The sequence below is a fragment of the Limulus polyphemus genome, unplaced genomic scaffold (assembly GCF_000517525.1).
Source record: "Limulus polyphemus unplaced genomic scaffold, Limulus_polyphemus-2.1.2 Scaffold554, whole genome shotgun sequence".
Taxonomy (NCBI): domain Eukaryota; kingdom Metazoa; phylum Arthropoda; class Merostomata; order Xiphosura; family Limulidae; genus Limulus; species Limulus polyphemus.
Window position 1 is genome coordinate 438,944 of NW_013666164.1, and position 18,289 is coordinate 457,232.

At 30.5% G+C, this 18,289-nt stretch overlaps 1 protein-coding gene across 1 annotated transcript in view; it reads right to left on the reverse strand.

Moving 5' to 3' along the window:
• LOC106459074 (exportin-1-like) overlaps positions 1 to 17,102 on the reverse strand; it is a 76,947-nt gene extending 59,845 nt beyond the window's left edge. Inside the window, exons 1-6 of the mRNA XM_013918651.2 lie at positions 16,918 to 17,102; positions 7,894 to 7,979; positions 5,935 to 6,056; positions 4,774 to 4,948; positions 3,974 to 4,080; positions 1,273 to 1,388 (exon numbers count right to left, since the gene is read on the reverse strand). Of these exons, the coding sequence (XP_013774105.1) occupies positions 1,273 to 1,388; positions 3,974 to 4,080; positions 4,774 to 4,948; positions 5,935 to 6,056; positions 7,894 to 7,951 (578 nt within the window). The 5' untranslated portion in view covers positions 7,952 to 7,979; positions 16,918 to 17,102. The remainder of the gene's footprint in view (positions 1 to 1,272; positions 1,389 to 3,973; positions 4,081 to 4,773; positions 4,949 to 5,934; positions 6,057 to 7,893; positions 7,980 to 16,917) is intronic.
• Positions 17,103 to 18,289: the final 1,187 nt, after the last annotated feature.

Sequence of the window (18,289 nt, forward strand, 5' to 3'; positions counted from 1 at the left end):
CTTTATTTACTGTTCTATGTTTTAAGAAAAATAAGTTTAAGAACTTATTTCAAAATAGCAATAAGATTATACATAAGTGGTGTGTAATAATTGAAATGTGACTGTATTTTACAAAATACTACTCTACTAAAACACAACCAAGACAAATTATTTGTTCAGACCAAAGGTCAGTTTTATGTTATTTGATACGGTAACATGAGTGCACGTGAGCCACATCATTGCATCTTCTGTATTGTTAGCCAGGCACGACTGAAAGATGAATATAATAAAAATATATAAATGTATAATGTAATGAGATTTAAGCTATTTAGTCTAAACATTTATGTTTTCGTATTATAATTTGTGTTATTTCTAGAATGAAAGAGGCATAATTTATATTTATTTCTTAATCTACTGAACCTGTACAGAGAGTAATTACTGAAGAAACATTAGATAACTATCTGGACATTACAAAGATTTCGTATGTGAAATTTGAAAATGTTCTGATGCATAAAAGTATTTTTAATCTTAAAATGAAAATTACTTTGCATGATAGATAGGCAACACGTGAAAAGAAAAAAATGCAAGAGAAAAACATTGCTTTACAAACCTTAAGACTTAATAAAAAAAATTGATATTTTGCATATGAAAGCACTGTAATGTTAACTGATAATATGCCAGATTTCGTTAAAATACGCTTACTAATTTAAAAGTTATAGCATGATAACTATAACAAGCACAAAATGGTTACCAGGTCAGTCCCAGGGACCGAGCTTATGTTGAAAGACTTAACACATTGTGACATATATTATTTATGGAAATAATTCATTGCAACGCAACTTTTTAATGAAAGAAAAATTCATATGTTCAATGGTATATTAAGAAATGCCACAACCACACAAATATGTTCAAATTTCTTTTAAAGAAAAAAAGTTTTTTTCTATTGTTAAGCAGTCCAGAGAAAGACTTCAAAGTTAAGGAAGTACTCCATTAACTTTGAACAATTTTTTTTTAAAGAATGAGATCAAAAATGGTTATATCAAGTTTAACTTCCAAAAAAACAAGAACAAAACTAATCATGACAAACAACATTTTAGCAATTAGCATTTTTCAGAAATAGTAGAGAAACTTTACAAACTTTATATCTGATGTAGTAATTTCTGTTCCCTATGAGCTAAGTGTTTGTTACATTAATATAATGTAATGACTTAATTTATATGAAATTTTAAATAGGTTGAATTATCAACCAATATCTTCATTGTCTTAATAATGATAAAATAGACAAATACAAACCTCAGAAGTTTTAGAATGGCCATGTTATTCTGACACAAACTTTCATTTGTTTTGCTTGCACCAACGATATCACTAATAAAAGATGGCCAGTTTTTTGGCCATTCCCTTTTTAGGATCTGAAAGACAAACATAAAAAAAGATACTATTTGTATTATACAAGTAATTAATTACTCAAATAAAGTGCTATAGCATTAAGATAAAAGTGTATAACCTGCTAAAAGAATCACATATGACACAGATGCAACACCTGCTTATTCTGTGCTTTATCATTTAGAACATGTTTAAGTACAAAATTCAATCAATAATGAATATTATCTTCTGGTACTTTATTTTTTTCAATGTCAATTATTGAAAACAAACTTGCATAATAAAAAATATACATTAATGTTTCCATATTGAAAAACTAAATATCTTACCACACTTCACACTTTTTTGTCCATTAAATTTCCAGCTTTTTCTAGTAAAATCCAAAAAATTACACATTTTAAGTGCTTAATATGAGATTATGAATTGTTTTATGGGAAACCTCTTGACATTCTATTTCAACTTCACATTTTACTGCATCACAGATGCAATTTTCTCAAATGGCCTCATATATATATATATGCTATAAAGGATCAGTTGATGCAACATTTTCTGTGAGAACTGTTATTTGGTGTTTAACAACAAACAAATCCCGGTGATCATAAAATGCTTTAATCTGTCATGAAAAGACTTAAAATGACTGTACTGGTAACCAGCCAGTGTGTAAACAGAAACAGTTTCTGCACATGGTATTCATTGACATACATAACTGATCAACATACTTATCTATGTATACTGTTATCATGGGTATAAAAACATTAATGGCATTTATGAACAATGTTTACAAATGTTATATCTGCAAACTTACAAAAAATATTCATGATCTAATATCCATATTAATTAAGATAAATAAAAAATGTGATGTTTAAGATTTTGTGACTTACTGGCATCTCACTACTGCTGAATTTATAATGTACCCTACTGTTCATTAATAAAATGTCAGTTCAAAATACAAGACGTACAAGACTTATTCTTACCAACATTTAACTTTCTCACTGTGGGCATCCTTTTCTGCATGTCACGAGGTTAAATTCTGAGTTAAATTCAAAATTTAATTAAAGTACTTTATTATCTTGGTATATGAATAAACTTGGCATCAAAATGTAGCTAATAATCCAAATTTTAATATAAGTTTTGAGTTCTTAATTTTATAAAGTAATATTTAAAATAAAAAAATTCTTATTTTCCCCTTGTGTGAGCATTGTGACATTTACTCTATAAATATCCCCTTCTTCTCTAATTTACCGACTATCCCTCCAAAAAGTACAAAAATTTAAGGTAAATTACTCATTATGTTTCCATCACTCAAAGTTTAATTTTTATAGCCTTCAATCTTATTTGGTTAGAGAGCCATAAACCAGAAAATCAGACACCTCTTGCCATGTCCACCCATCACATCCTTTCTTACACAAGTTGCCAATCATTCTCTCTGAAGTTTAATACTATATTATTTATAACCAATAGAAAGCCAAGGTTTTAACCTATCAAATGATTTATTATCATATATTGCTTTTTGTATAGAAAATAGTCTATTTCATTTCCAGTTCAATCTTTATTCTCACAGGAAACACATCAATGAGCTTAGCTGAATTTTTAACAGATCTTGTCCCACAGTGAGATAGCCAGAAAATCTGTGATAGTCATGGGACATTATCTGCTTTTTGCATGTTATTATTCTGTGTTCTTTGGTGCAATATTTAATTAAATAAAAATTAGTTAGTGCAGAAATTTAATACTTATGTGTGGATCTTGTACTCTTTTACGATGGAAGACTCAATAAAAGTTAACCCTAATTTTTTTTGTATGGTTGTAGTTAATACTTTAATAAATTTTTATTTATTTCAAATATGCAACTTAGAACACAAAATAATGACATGCGTAAGGAATATAATGTCTTAAAACTATAAGAATTTAAATGACTATCTAACTAAGATACAAGAGCTTTAAAACAATTCCATTTCCATGTTCAAGGCAAACTCAGCAATAGTAACTTTGAAACTATAGGCCAAATCATTCAAAAGCTATCATTAGAGCAAACTAGTATTATAAGTTATTCAGTAAATTAAAAGCTTCTCTTTCTCTTGATTATAAATAATGTAACAGCAAATCTCAGAGAGAATTACAAACATATTTGAAAGACAGTACATAGCACGGGGGACAAGGCAGGTGGACTTGACTTTCTGTTTTTCTATCTGTAATGAAGATTACTGGAGATAATAACATTTGGTTATGTTTCACCAACATCTAAGATATAAGTTTGTAATTTGTATGAAATGAATGTCCAGATGCTGATGTAAGGGAGGAAAGAATATTCAAATGAGCAATTCAAAGAAATGTCACATGATACATAGAATTGAAAATTGAGAATTTATTTGAATATTTCCTTTCAAAATTAAAATTTGATTTATTAACTAAGTTTCGATGCCAAGTTTAGTAACACAATCTGACAAAGTTCTTTACTTAAATTTTGAATGTAACTCTGTAAAATGTTGTGCCATGCACACTTTGACACTCACCTTCAAGCACATAAAGTTTATATTTCAACGATGAAAATTTCAAACTTTTGCCATAAAAAACTTGGAAAAAGCTACAGAACTAAAGTGAATCTATTTCTTACCTGGACTAAAATCATGTTCAGTTTGTTCAGGTATACCTTTTCTCTTTCAAGAATATCTGGATCAGAAGAAGTTTTGATAACTAACCCTACAATATATTTCTTTATACCTGAACAAAAAAGAGAGAGAAAAAAAACTGATAATTAAACACAGATACTTAAAAAATATATTAATGTTTCCTACTTGAACCAATGTCTTTGGAAATATAAACTTCCTGTGCAGAATCTTTGGCCACAGAAAGTTGAGATACACACACTAACAGTGACAAAATACTAATACCTCTTGGTTGTTTCATAGTGGGAGGACCATTTTACATAATTTTGCAGAAAAACTTTTGTTTGTAAATTCAGTAATTCATAAAAAATTGAATTCCATTATTGTTGTCTTAAAAAAATCAATGAAACTAAAACTATAAAAACAGCTTCAAAGGAAGTTTATCAAAATGTCTACTTCCCTACGGGAATACGTTGAATCTATTGGAATTCGTCTTTTACTATTTCTTTTCCATACACCCACTCTGACTAGATAATTTTTGTTCCCTTTCTCTTTTGTCCACCAGAGAGATTATCCCATTTCAAGAGAAGGAACTTGGACTAACTTATCAAATGATTTTGGGGATGGAAAGCACAAAAGGTTAAATTTGGTTACTGGGGGCTTTGATAAACACACATCAGGAATAATGCAACTTGAAACAAAGTTTTATCTTCATTCAGTAGACTTAAAACGTTGTTTCTGTTAATCTGTTCATACATATTGGTTAAGGAACTAAAACATAGTAAATAACAGATATACAAAACACCACCTTCACACTGATTTCGAGGAAGAACTTTCCATCTTGTTTTTATGACATTTTCCAAAATCTGTAGAGCATAGTATTTGGTCTGCTGATTTTTTGAAAACTCTAGTATAGTATCCACTCTTGTCCATGAATCAGGGTGTTCTTTTAATCTTGTAAGAATTTCCTGGGCCATTCTTTGCTGTAAATAATAATTGTACTGAGATGTCACTTGTAATTCGTATAATTAACTTGATTGTTTACCTATTTATTTGCAGTCCTGTCCTTCAACGATACAAACACCTTATGATTACAACATTTGTAAAAGAAAGTTTTTTGTCTATTAGTTACATATACCAACACCTCACTTGTTAACAGTTTGAAGACGAAGCACTATTCAAGGACACGTACATTTCTACTGTTCATTATATGAACTGCCAAACAGGCCATTACAGATTTTTGAAAAAATAAGTTAAAAAAATAAAATTTTAAGCCTTTAATTTTCATTCACAAAAGCACATTTTATGAGTTAAAAATGTTGATTAACTGTACAACATTAAATTAAACATGATTTTGTATAAAAATTGTATTTAGTCTATGACTGAACAGAATAATTTGGTTACTTGTAATTATTTTTTATTGCAAAGTTTTTAAAAATCAAATTAGAAGCTTTTTTTACACTTGAAACTTGTAAGTTTGTGATATATTTTTAGTATAAACATTATTAACAATTTCACTTGTTTATGTTTACATCACATCTACCACAGGTGGTGATGTCATAAAATGGACATGACTTATAGCTTTCAAAGACAGTGAGTTCACCAAGTTATAAACGTCACCCATCTAAGTAATAAGGTTGTGCCAATGCCTAGAAAACTGAAAGGCTATATTTGGTGCTTATCAAGAAAAAAATTGCAACAAAAACAGTAAAGTTTCTATTTTCTGCATCACCATTTTACCTAATATTTCACTATAGTAGTTGACAACATAGCTAAAAATATTATTATGAAAAGATACCCGAATGAGGAATTAGTAAAAATGTAGTCACTTTAAAGTTTAATTAAAACTTAACTAAATTGAACATGCAACTTTTATAAAGTGCTAGCTTTACCACAACTGTAAATGATATCTATCCACATTAGATGAAACATTTTTTGAGTTTTTATTAAAGTAAGAAACTAAACATACCTGACCACCCTCACCAGTATACATGCAATTTACTATATTATCCAGGGCATTTATGTCTAACTTCTGATTGAAATCAAGAAGTTGATCCATCTGTTCCGCCAAATTTGCCATGTTTCCATTCACTAGTCATAATAAAAATATTTTTGATTATTTCCTGTTTTGAAAATGAGTAAGTGCAACACTGAACATTTATAAATTCAAAGTTCCAATATGTTTGTTATACAACAATTTAACAACATTCAGATAAAGATGTGCTCTAACAAAACTCATAAAAACTCAAACTAATAAAACCTATTGAAACATTTCTAGGCCCACACAAATTAAAATAAAACAAAAAGACTGTTTGTTATTTTCTTAGCACACATCTACACAATGAGCTATTTGCATTCTGTCCACCTTGGGGAATCAAACCCCAGCTTTTAATGTAGTAAGTTCAAAAACATATTGCTGATCCACCAGTGGGGGAGAGGGAGGTTGAATAGGCATAAAAAATTGACACAGGTAAATTTCAAACCAGGATGTAACCCTACAAACAAGGGGTGTAAAAATTATATTTTTTTTAATGTACTAGCTCCAGGCTAGTAGGCATGAGAAATGTACTAACCCAAATTAAAATTCTACCTAGCCCAACTATTTTTTCATTATAATTACTAAATTATTACACAGTGCAAATATATATACATATCTATATGCATTATTTCACAGTATTGCAAAACTAAAGATAGTATGATTTATTGCAGCAAATGAAACAGATGTAAAATATATGAGCAGGTTAACCACTCAACACATGTAATGAACTGGTAATCCTGATGTACTGAAAATAATGATTTGATTCACAATATATTAAAATGTAGTAAAATCTCTAGGGTGGTTATCCATGGTACATATACTACAAAATCGAAACAATCAAGTTGCACTCCAACATTCAGAACACCTCACCCTATTCCACTGTACCTAGGAAAAAGGCAACAGAATTCCTAGTAAGTGGTCCAAGTCATTTCACCCAAACAGCTGTTTCATCTCATATAAACTTTGCATTCTAATCTATTCTAATCCCATTGAAAAATAACAAAATAGTTTAGAATATTTGAATTTTAATTTCTATACAAGGCAGTCGAGTCGATAAAAGGATACCGATCTTACAAATATTTCATTTAAAACAGATATTAAATGATGTGAAAGGAAATATACCAAAAGGTATCATTTGTGTACATTTTTACAATATAGTGTTGGATTTTATACACATGCACATACTCCATGAAAGTAGAACTATGCTCTCATTCTAGGCTAGTATATACCAAATTCACAGAAGTCCAAATTCAAAATCTGGTAGTCTCAGGCACCAGACTAATGGATTTCTACACCTTTACAAAGTCTTTGTTCATTTAGTTTCAGATTATTAAAAAAATACTGGAAACCAGAACTTAACCTTTTGTATGATTTTAAAATGGAAGTATTTTAGTATTTGTTTATCCCACCAACCCAATAATTCTCCATTGTACTCAAAACAAATTTAATATGAACATCCTTTCAGAAACTTATGTTGGGTTGCACAAACATTATTACTAAGTAGATCACCATGGCATGTATGGAAAGGGTAAAAACTGACTTAAAATCATTTGAAAGGGGAAAGCAAGAGACTGTAATAAATGTGATTTTACTGATAATATAACCCTGCATAACATGCTGAAATTGTGCTATGTGGTGGGAAAAGAAAAAGAAACTTCATATTACCCTAATGTTATCATATTTTAACACTACTGCATGTTAACAGATGTTATAGATGAACAAGTGTTACAAAGACCCAACACAATATAACGTGAGCTGTTTTGTTAATAAATTTTCCTGAATAAAACTGGCACCAATTTCACTCATAAAAAATCTGTTGTCAAATTACAAATGCATATAAATTAGTTTGTATAACAATTTTTTTATGAAAATAGGGATCTGATTCCTTACCTTGCCCAGTGAACTGTAGCACAGGTTGCCTCATCCCATTGACTCTTGCAAATGACATTCAGGGTGAAGATACCTCAAACATATACCTGGATATAAAAGGGTTGAAAATAATTGTTAAGCTCTAAAATTTTAATTGAATTATTGCTACGTCAAATCATAAAACATACTATAAACATTTTTCAGTACTTGTTCAATTCCAAAAAACATTTTCAAATAACACACTGAGAAATATATTTTTACATCATTTGACAACTATTTCTCAATTCTAGACATTGTCACATAACAAATAGTTGCTTAGAAAAACAAAAATGTATTTTAAGTTAAATTTTTTTTTTTGGTTTAGAATAATGATTTAAACTTTATGGCCAAACTTTCAAGAAAAAATCAATAAAATCGGACATTTCCAAATACATGATGAGTAGTTACTTTCTAAGAAATTGTTAGGCATTGTTTCAATTACATAAAGAGCTGTAGTTTAGGCCAAAAGGTATGTAAAATTTATTGTGAATAAGAAAATAGGAAGGCTGTGGTTATGTAATGACTGTGGCAAAATTGGGGAGGGTTTCATAAAATTTCAAAGGGACAAAGAGGAGTTTATTAGCCCATCAAGGATGTCCCTTCCAGCTCCCAAATATATCCCCCTATTACTACCCATGTATTCATCCAATCTTTTCTTGAACTCACATAAATTTTCTGCCTCACCACCCTTGAAGGCAGCTCATTCCAAAAACCAACCACCCTGTTTGAAAAGTAATACTGTTTAAACTGCAGACCACTCCTACACTGCTAAAATTTGAATTCATGCCCCCTTGTCCTATTGTTTTCACTGCTAAACACAAAAAAGTTTGATCTGTATTATTAATACCCTTAATAATCTTAAACACTTCAATCAAACCCCCCCTGACTTTTCTTCTCTCCAGAGAAAATAAGTTTAGAGATTTTAGTCTCTCCTCATAGGACAATCCCACCATACCAGATATCATCCTTCTCCCACAATTCAATGTCCTTTTTAAAGAAGGGAGCATTAAACTGTACACAGTACTCTAAATGAGGCTTTGCAAGTGATCTATACAGTGAGACAATAATATCCCTTTTCTTGTATTCAATATTTCAAGAGATGGTACCCAAAATCCTATTAGCCCTAATGCTAGCTACAATACATTATTTAGATGACTTAGTGATTTTTCAATCACAACACCAAGATTTTTTCTCCAAACATAGTATTTAATGTATTATCATTTAAATCATAACAATAATTTGAATTGTGAAAACCTACATGCATTTTCTTACATTTTGGATGGTTAAACATCATTTGCCATGTATTGGCCCAATGCAGCAAATGATCTAATTCTCCCTGCAAGTCTGCAGCATCTTTGATACAGTTAAACAACCCAAAAATCTTAAATGTCATCTGCAAATTTCAAAATTTTGTTAGTCATTCCAGAGTCCATATCATTAATATAAATCACAAACAGCAGAGGACCCAGCAGATTTTTAAATTCTGGTTTCAGATACCTTCAGAATGACTTTTTTTATTCACCTTGTGATTTAACTTTTGATTGAATTTTCTTTGAGCCTTTTGAAAAAACCTGACTTCATATGTTTATGCTTATGTAAAGGGTATATAAAAAAAAGAATCCCCCCAAAAAATTACACTTGTTAGTTTGATCTGTGTTGTTTAGAAAGTATTAAAATTTACTGTCTGAGATTATGCTGAAAGGCATCTTGAAACCAAGCACTTAATAAGTGATACTCACTGTAGTTTTTCTTTTACTTACTATACCCACTTAGTTTTTGAATGCAACTCTGTTCCAAATTAAATATCTCGAATTTCAGACAGCATTGAATAAAGTGCTATACAAATGGTTAATTATGAAGTGCGATTCCTGTTCTGTTGGATAAATATTTAAACAGAGGTGATAAAATTTGATTTGCAGCATTAAACAAAAGGTTTGTGATAAATAGGAATTTTTACAATAGAGAAGTTTGAATAATAAACACTAATGTTCCCAAATTCACAGATGATACTGTGCAAAGAATGACCCATAAAATTAGAAGAGCCTGGACAGTTCTGATGGTTAAAAAAAAAAAGATGATTAAGACATAATTACTGAAGCATATTTAATTATTCAAATAAAAATTCCAATACCACCTAGTCAAAAAGGGGATTGCATTTGCACGTTTATTCTTTTCACGGGTTACAACAGAATGAAAAATGTAGCCACATCTATCAGATGTAGATGTTACATACAAACAAGCTATAATAATATAACATAATACAACAAAATCAGTAATATTTGTAATATCTGTTGAAAATTATCTTTCACACTAGATTTAAAATAATAATATTAATAAAGAAATACTAGCTTAGTTATCATCATGAACAAACTGAATGCCCTTCAGAAATAACGATTTTTTTCTCTCTCTAAATTATATGTTTTATGAACATGTTTTCTAAAAATTATTTATAATCTAGTAACAATATATGTATGGAGAATGACTATCCTGTTTCAAATACTTCACAAAAACAACATTTTTATGTATATTTGATCATCTCCTTTAAGTATTGCTTGACTAGCATTTTGACTTCTCTATATCTTTATGTTTAAATGTTCTTCTTGATAAATCATTATAGACTGAAACATGCAAAAAAAACTGATTGTCAAAGACATATTCTTACTTGGTCAACTGTATGACCCTGCAAATTATTAATTGTCATGTAATTGTAAAGGAAGTGAATTTTATTATGAATTTCAGAGTCTTCTCTTTTGACTTCGTTAATCTGCTGAGCTGAAGAAGCTCGCTTTAATTTGGGCATTTTCAAAACTGAAATGTGCTGCGGGTAAAACATGTGGGTCAATATAGAATTGTAGCCGAGGGTTCCGAAGGGACAAAATTTTATAATGTGTCAATGTGTGACCTTGACAACCAAGCAAATGTAATGGGGAATTTCAGCCAATGATTATGATTTTTCTGCACCAGCAATACCAAGTGTGAGATGAGTGTATACCTGATTCAATTTTATTACTCATTATGATCTCAGTCAATCTACTCTCAAATCTAATTGTATGCCTAAAGTAATGCATCATCTGTTTTATTATATGTACATGGCTGGAATTTTTTTTTTAAAAGACAAACTTACTTGTCATGGTAGAAAGCACTGTTGTATCGTGCAAGTTGCATGCCAATCGGTACCACAACAGTCGAGATATAGGTGTAACAGAATATACAGATGCAATGATTTTGAGATAATAATACAAATACAGTAATTACTACTTCATAATGCCTTTATTGGCAAAACCATGGTTGTTATTAAATGAAGTTTTTGTGAAATGTACAACTGTCTTTGCTTCTCAATTCAGTAAACACAATAACTCCCCAGAGCATGATATTCTACAATATTTGTTACAAGGATTCTATATACTCTCTTATTACTTTTTGTATATGATTCATCACAAAAATTAAACATCATTACACAGGTATATGTGATCTTTGCAAACATACTAACACATGCATGTAGATGCATTTACTCAAAGTATAATTTTTTATTTCTCATGTGCATTTTCCTTGTTTCTTAAGTACAATCGAACAGAAGCATCATCAAGCCTTACATGAATATGTTCAAAGATTTGAAACATACTGTTCATTTGAGGCATTTCAGCAATTATCTACAATGCTTCATGCAGTTTCAGTCATTGTAGGTTTGATTGCAAGTTTCAGAAAACTCAAAAAGATAGACACTACACTTGCAGAGCTTGCATACTTAAGAACAAATTATAGAGAGCTTTGGAGAAGACTGAGCTATTAAAGGAGGAAAATAGCAGAGTAGGAATAGAAATCAAGGAACTAAGACAGGAAAATGTACAAGGTCAGGATAAAGGTTGCATGGAAAAAGGTGAGAATGAGAGGTTGGTTTAAAAAGTTGCACACTAAGAAAACAGAGCTATATAGGCAGGTTCAGTTTTATAGCTGCACTGATAGTTATTTGCAAACGGTATAAAAAAGACTAGGATTTGCTTGCTAAGTGCAAAAGTAAAGGACATTACACATTGTGTTTAAGGTTTAAATGTTGGTATCAAAGAAATAGAAGTAAGGCCTGTTTGAGAATGCTTTCTTAGCTAGATGCTAGAATGAATTACTTAGTACAATCCAAAGCTTAAGTAAAAGATCATCAAGTGTAAGGTTACAAAGCCCTGATAGTGATAGAATATTATCCCTCCTGTTGGTTTCAACTAAACCAAGACCAGACATTTAAGTGGCATGGAAGTGAATGAATAAGCTAGTAGAATGATCCTGTGTATGGAAGAGTTAATCTTATAAGCATAGGTCATGAACTCTTAAACTTATTTTATCCTAAGAAAAGTAAGGTAAGAGGTGATCTCACTGAAGTTTACAAGATTACTCAGGGGCTGATAGGATAAAGGCCCCCAATTTCTTTGTGCTGTATTCTGCACGCAATAGGATGAGAGTACACATTAGTTAGGACAGGTTTATTTTTCTAATAGGGTGAATTACATGAAATAGTCATGGAAGCCAGCATTTTACAATAGTTCAAAGGGAGAAATTGATGATTTACTGAAAAATAATGGTAGATTTAAATTTGTATTTGTTCTCAAAGAAGACCACGTAAGGACGGCCTTAAAGGACAAAATGACTGTTGTTTGTTGAATTTCACATAAAGCTACTCAAGGACTATCTGCACTAGTTGTCCTTCATTTTGAAATGACAGGCAAAAGAGAAGTCAGCTAGTCAACACCAACTCATAAGCTACTCTACTTGAATAGTGAGAATTGACTGCACTGTCATAATACATCCATGGCCCCCAAGTGCAGAGCACTTTTTCTTCTTCTGATGGTAACAGAACATGAACAACTTAACATTATATCCACAGTATGCCATAGGATAAAATGATCTCATGCTGTCATATGTTGTTTTAGGTTAAAATGTCCAACCAATTCAGTATCCTTGCACCCTCAGCTTTAAAAGAAGTGAACAAACACATCATAAATTTACATGTTTATTTTCTGATTAGAGAAATAACTTTAAGGATAAACCTTACATGCACTTTCTTCACAATACTATATCTTATTTGTAACAACTCATTCTATTCCTTATACTTTGAATTGCAGTTAATTTTTGTTTTTATGAAGGTTGTAAAAACTTATTTATGATCAAATAAGATTTAAAGTTATGTATTATGGATGGAGGGGAAAAAAGATGACTAAATTTGGTTCAAAACTAATGTTTCTTTTCCAAGTGCCACCTGAGCACAGTAAAAACTTACTCCCCAAATTGTGACTATTATAATTTTTTCTCTTTTTTAGATACAAATGCCCAACATTATCACCATACTGTGCCAATGGTGTTAAACAAAAGCACCACACAGTATTTGTTAATACCTATACTTTGGCCTTTAATTAGTATTAGGTCACCTATGCTGTTTCATTGGTACTAATTTTAGTCTGTAATGTTACATACACACAAACACATAGAGATTTAACTGGGTTGGAGTTCAATAGAGAGACATGCATAAACTGATGATTACATATAAGCAACATGTAAATGGTGTTTCAACTTGTATATGAGCCATGACTAATACTTATCATTGGTCAAGTTAAGCTATTTAACATGGCACTGCCCAGCACAGAAACAGAATCAAATCCTCGTCAGCAAAAATTATCTACAAGCTAATATACAATACACACACAAAAAAACATGCACATGGAGTTGTTTGAGGCTGCAAAATCATAAGTACATGGTTCAAAAATACAAAACTGATTCTCGTTCACAGTATAATCCCATCTATACTAGTCAGAAAAGACTATATTCTTTTACCTAGTATGAGATGACAACCACAGTATATTTTGTGCCAAATGGGCACATTTTTACATGCTTGATTTGACTTTTAGGAGAATTTTAATATTGCACAACTTATAAAAGGTTACACCCTCTTTCAAGTTACCAACCAATAATAATTTCCAATCAAAACAAGCAAACTACTTAGACTTTAGAGCAAAACTAAAAATCAATCTATTAACCCTTTCAAGATGGGTCACAGGTGAAAGGCCATGTCATCTCATTTTACTTGCATTCAAAATTTTACTGAACAACTATTTCATGAATTTATGTCAATATGTTTAGTATCAAACTAAAGATTATAATTCAAATTTTAGTACTATGTATTACTCAATTTCTTAATTTAAAAGCATATATTAAAAAACACAGATAAACATTGATTTTTGTGAGTCACGTGGTACGTTGAATGCAACACTGGTTCAAATTAGATGTTTGTGAAGTCAAAATACCAAGTCTATAGTTTAGAACAAATTAGAAACTCAAATTACCAATATTGACAAGCTAGAATATAAAATAAGAATGTCTTATCTTTTTTTTTGCTAAGATACTGCTCATGTAATAAATCAAACATAGTGGCACCAATCCACCTCTTTCCATTTTCGTAAACGCTCCCTTATATACACTTCTATACATTACATGAATAACCAATCGGAAGCTCAGAATACCTCCCTAGTGGCTTTCTCAGCCACATTAATGTATTTGGTGTCATTTCTTTCTTTTGAACCAATATTTCAATGAGGTAGGGTGTGTCTTTAGTCTGCTCAAAATTTCATATTTTTTTAAACTAAAATACATCTTAGTTACTAAGCTTTATAAATTATATTGGAATTCTATGGTATTAGTGTAGTAATTTATGATTTTTTAGTTATTCAAATGTATATATAAAATATAAAAAAAATATTTTGTTTCATATCCTCCACGTGCAATTTTTGTAAAGGCTAAGCAACCTACTTCAAGCAGCAACCGAGTATAAAGGCTGTAACTAGAAGAGATAATTGTTTGCTTTTCTTCTTTAATTACTGTTCTATGTTTTAAGAAAAATAAGTTTAAGAACTTATTTCAAAATAACAATAATCTATATACATATATAATGTATAATAATTGAAATGACTGTATTTTACAAAATAATAGTCTACTAAAATACAGCCAAGACAGGTCACTTTGTAAAGACAAAAGGTCAGTTTTATATTATGGGATTCGGTAACATGAATGCACGTGTGCTGCATCATTGTAACTTCTTTACTGTTAGCCAGGCATGGCTGAAAGGTCAATATAATAAAAATAATAAATAAAAAAAAATGTATAATGTTATGAGATGTAAACTATGTAGTCTAAACATTTATGTTTTTGTGTTATAATTTGTGTTCATTGTAGAATGAAAGAGGCTTAATTTATATTTGTTTCCTAATTTTTTGTGGTGGTTGTGAGATCAATCAAATCTACCAATCCCGTACAGAGATTAATTACTGAAAACAACAGATAAAATATAAAGTTTTTTCTTAAGAAACAATTGATAACTATCTGGATGTTATAACGATTTTACATGTGAAATTTGAAAATTTTCTGATTCATAAAAGCATTTTTAATCTTAAAATGAAAATTACTTTACATGATAGATAGCCAACATGTGAAAAGAAAAAAAAGGCATGAGAAAAACATTGCTTTACAAACCTTAAGACTTAATAAAAAAAATGATATTTTTTGTATGAAAGCATTGTAATGTTTAGTGATAATCTGCCAAATTTCATTAACATTTGCTTGCTAATTTAAAAATTCCAGCATAAAAACTATAACAAGCACAAAATGGTTACGAGGTCAGTTCAAGGGACTAAGCCCATGCTGAAAAAGTTAATAAGTATAACCAATGAAATACTTTTTTGTGCTCTTACTTATAAGGATAAGAATACATTGCTTCATCAGTTGGGTACTCTTGCTGTTAACAATATTTTGGCTGTAAACCCAATATCTCACAAGATTCAGTCAGCTTAGGATATTTATATGAGTCCGAAATCCATATACTAATGTAAACAAAGCAAATAATCTCTATATAAAAGCATAATAAGAACAAATAATAAGACTAAATATAATAACATTGTGAGCAGTACTGAAATAATAATAGTATATCTAACTTAAAGAAGACACACATAAACACCAGCTGCTAGCTTCAAGGACTATCATGGATTTGTTAAGTTTGTATTACTCATTAATATCTAGCCCTCATAATTAACAGATAACTTACATAACCCTAGAAGTAGAATTACCAATGGGGTCCATACTGTCCTTATAAATTTCTTAAAACACATTTTTCTAAACTATTTATACACAAAATTGCTTGTGGGTCTGACACAAAAACTGAAAACAATAATAACATCAATATTGCAATTAATCAAACTAATTCTTGCTGAGGTTTTCTTACTTTGCACAAGAAATTTGTGATATCACTCAGTTTGTTAGGTCAGTTCTTTACAATGTGTATTGTAACAAAGAAACATTAGTTAATATAATGCAATATGTGGATACCACCTATAGTGTAGTGAATAGTGCCAGTAATCTGAATGCTAATACAAATAATAGTTTATGTACAACCAAAACAGCAGTTACCAAAGCTACAACATATACTGATGATTTAGGAATTAACTGAAAAATTCCAAAACTGTCTTATTATATCTACTAATAATAGTAATATAGTATTACTATTAATATAGCTTGTGATCCGTGACTTTATGTAACTTCTGACTTTTATTAAAGTTAGGCTACTTGGTTAGGCCTATATATTGTATATAGTAAAATTATTACCTTTCAATTTTATTTTTAATCTTTTGGTCTGAAATGTTTGGCATTCTTAGTATCTAGCACTAGCAGTATACTATATAATATATTAATATTATTACATTAACACTACTATTCACTGTGAGTGTTGATTTGTATTAGTACTTCGTGCAAGTTACTCGCTTACTCTAACTTACCAATAGCCTTTCTTAGTTACGAAAGATTCTTAATCCAAGACTAGTAATAGTAGTAGATAATCAACGGTAGTATTCTATAATACCGCCATAAATGATAAAGTAATAAACTTACGAATAATTCCTTTACAAAACAAAAATGGCTGCGCCCATTCTTCAAAAGGACGAATGGTTATTTTATAAATCGTATGGAAGATAGACTTACCTCTTTTGTGAGTATTAAATATGTTTGTTTTTTTAAGTATCTTTAGTTTTCGAACAGTTTTTATAAACGGTAAGAGCTGTCGCTTTTGTGTATTCTGATCTAAAGCGCAAATTTACTAAATATCCCACTGTGACCGGTTGAAACTGGTTGTAAGGTTTCATTTTCGTGCATTTCCGGAAACTGCCGAGTTTGTTATCCGATTTCTGTCCCGACAACAAAGTTTTAAAATATATATCAACGAGTGGAAAATAATGTTACCTCAGAAAGTTAACAAACAAATATTAACACGTTTTAAGAAATATTTTCTGTTGTATTTTTATTTCTATCTTGTAAAAAGTAAATAAAAAATATCACGCTACTCTCTAATGACGTCAATTGCCTGCACCGTATGATTGGATGCGAATCAGTACAAACAGGATTTAAAAGGATTTGTAGTTTCGAATGGAACCACCAGGCAATAAGAATATTATTTTTAATTTCTATGGGGTTTTGAGTTCGTTTTAATACATCATGTAGTAACGTAAAGTAATTTCGATATGTGAATAATATTACAACATTTCGTTGAATTCACGATTCGGTATTATACAGTGGACCAATTTGAAATATAGATATACAATTATTTTTAAGTATCTATTTGGAGTTACTCTAGCCAGTAGTTACACCAATATCAAATAGATCAATGATAATAAAGGCTCTGTTACGTATCTGCTTGTTTGTTAATTTCAGGTAGAAATTCTTTCCGAGAAACTTCCGCGATATAAGTACTTTCTTAATTAAAGCTAATTTATTCTTTCTCGATACAACTTTGCAATACACAGAATTTCCACAGTCACCTTAACTTAACCACTTTTGTAAAAACACGCTATAATTCACAAGGATTCACACACTTGACTCGATTATCTCTATCTTCAATCTCTCTATCTATCCGCTTCTGCTTTATTTCCCGGGCTTATATACTAACAAAGAAGGCGCCTGGAACAGACTAGAGTTTCCAGGATTATTCAAGATCTTTCGAGAATCTCATGACGTGTTACCAGCGTCACGTGACTTCTGCTGTCGTAACACTGCCCCTTCCTTAGTATTGTTCGTCCGGAACAATAGCCACTTACATTAAACCAATAAACAATTAACAATAACTTAATTAAATATACAGAATTTACAAACACAAAATTAAAATTCAACAAAGTCTCTTAATTTTACGGAACGTATCTTCTTCCGTACTGGTCTCCGCCTCGGTGGCTTCTGCTTCACGAGGGGTTCATCTGCTTCATCAGGAAACGTCCTATCATTGGTAACAGTCACATCAGTGATAGTAACTCCATCAAGGGCTTCACTGTTTCCCTTCTCAAAACCGGGAAGAGTTTCTTCTTCG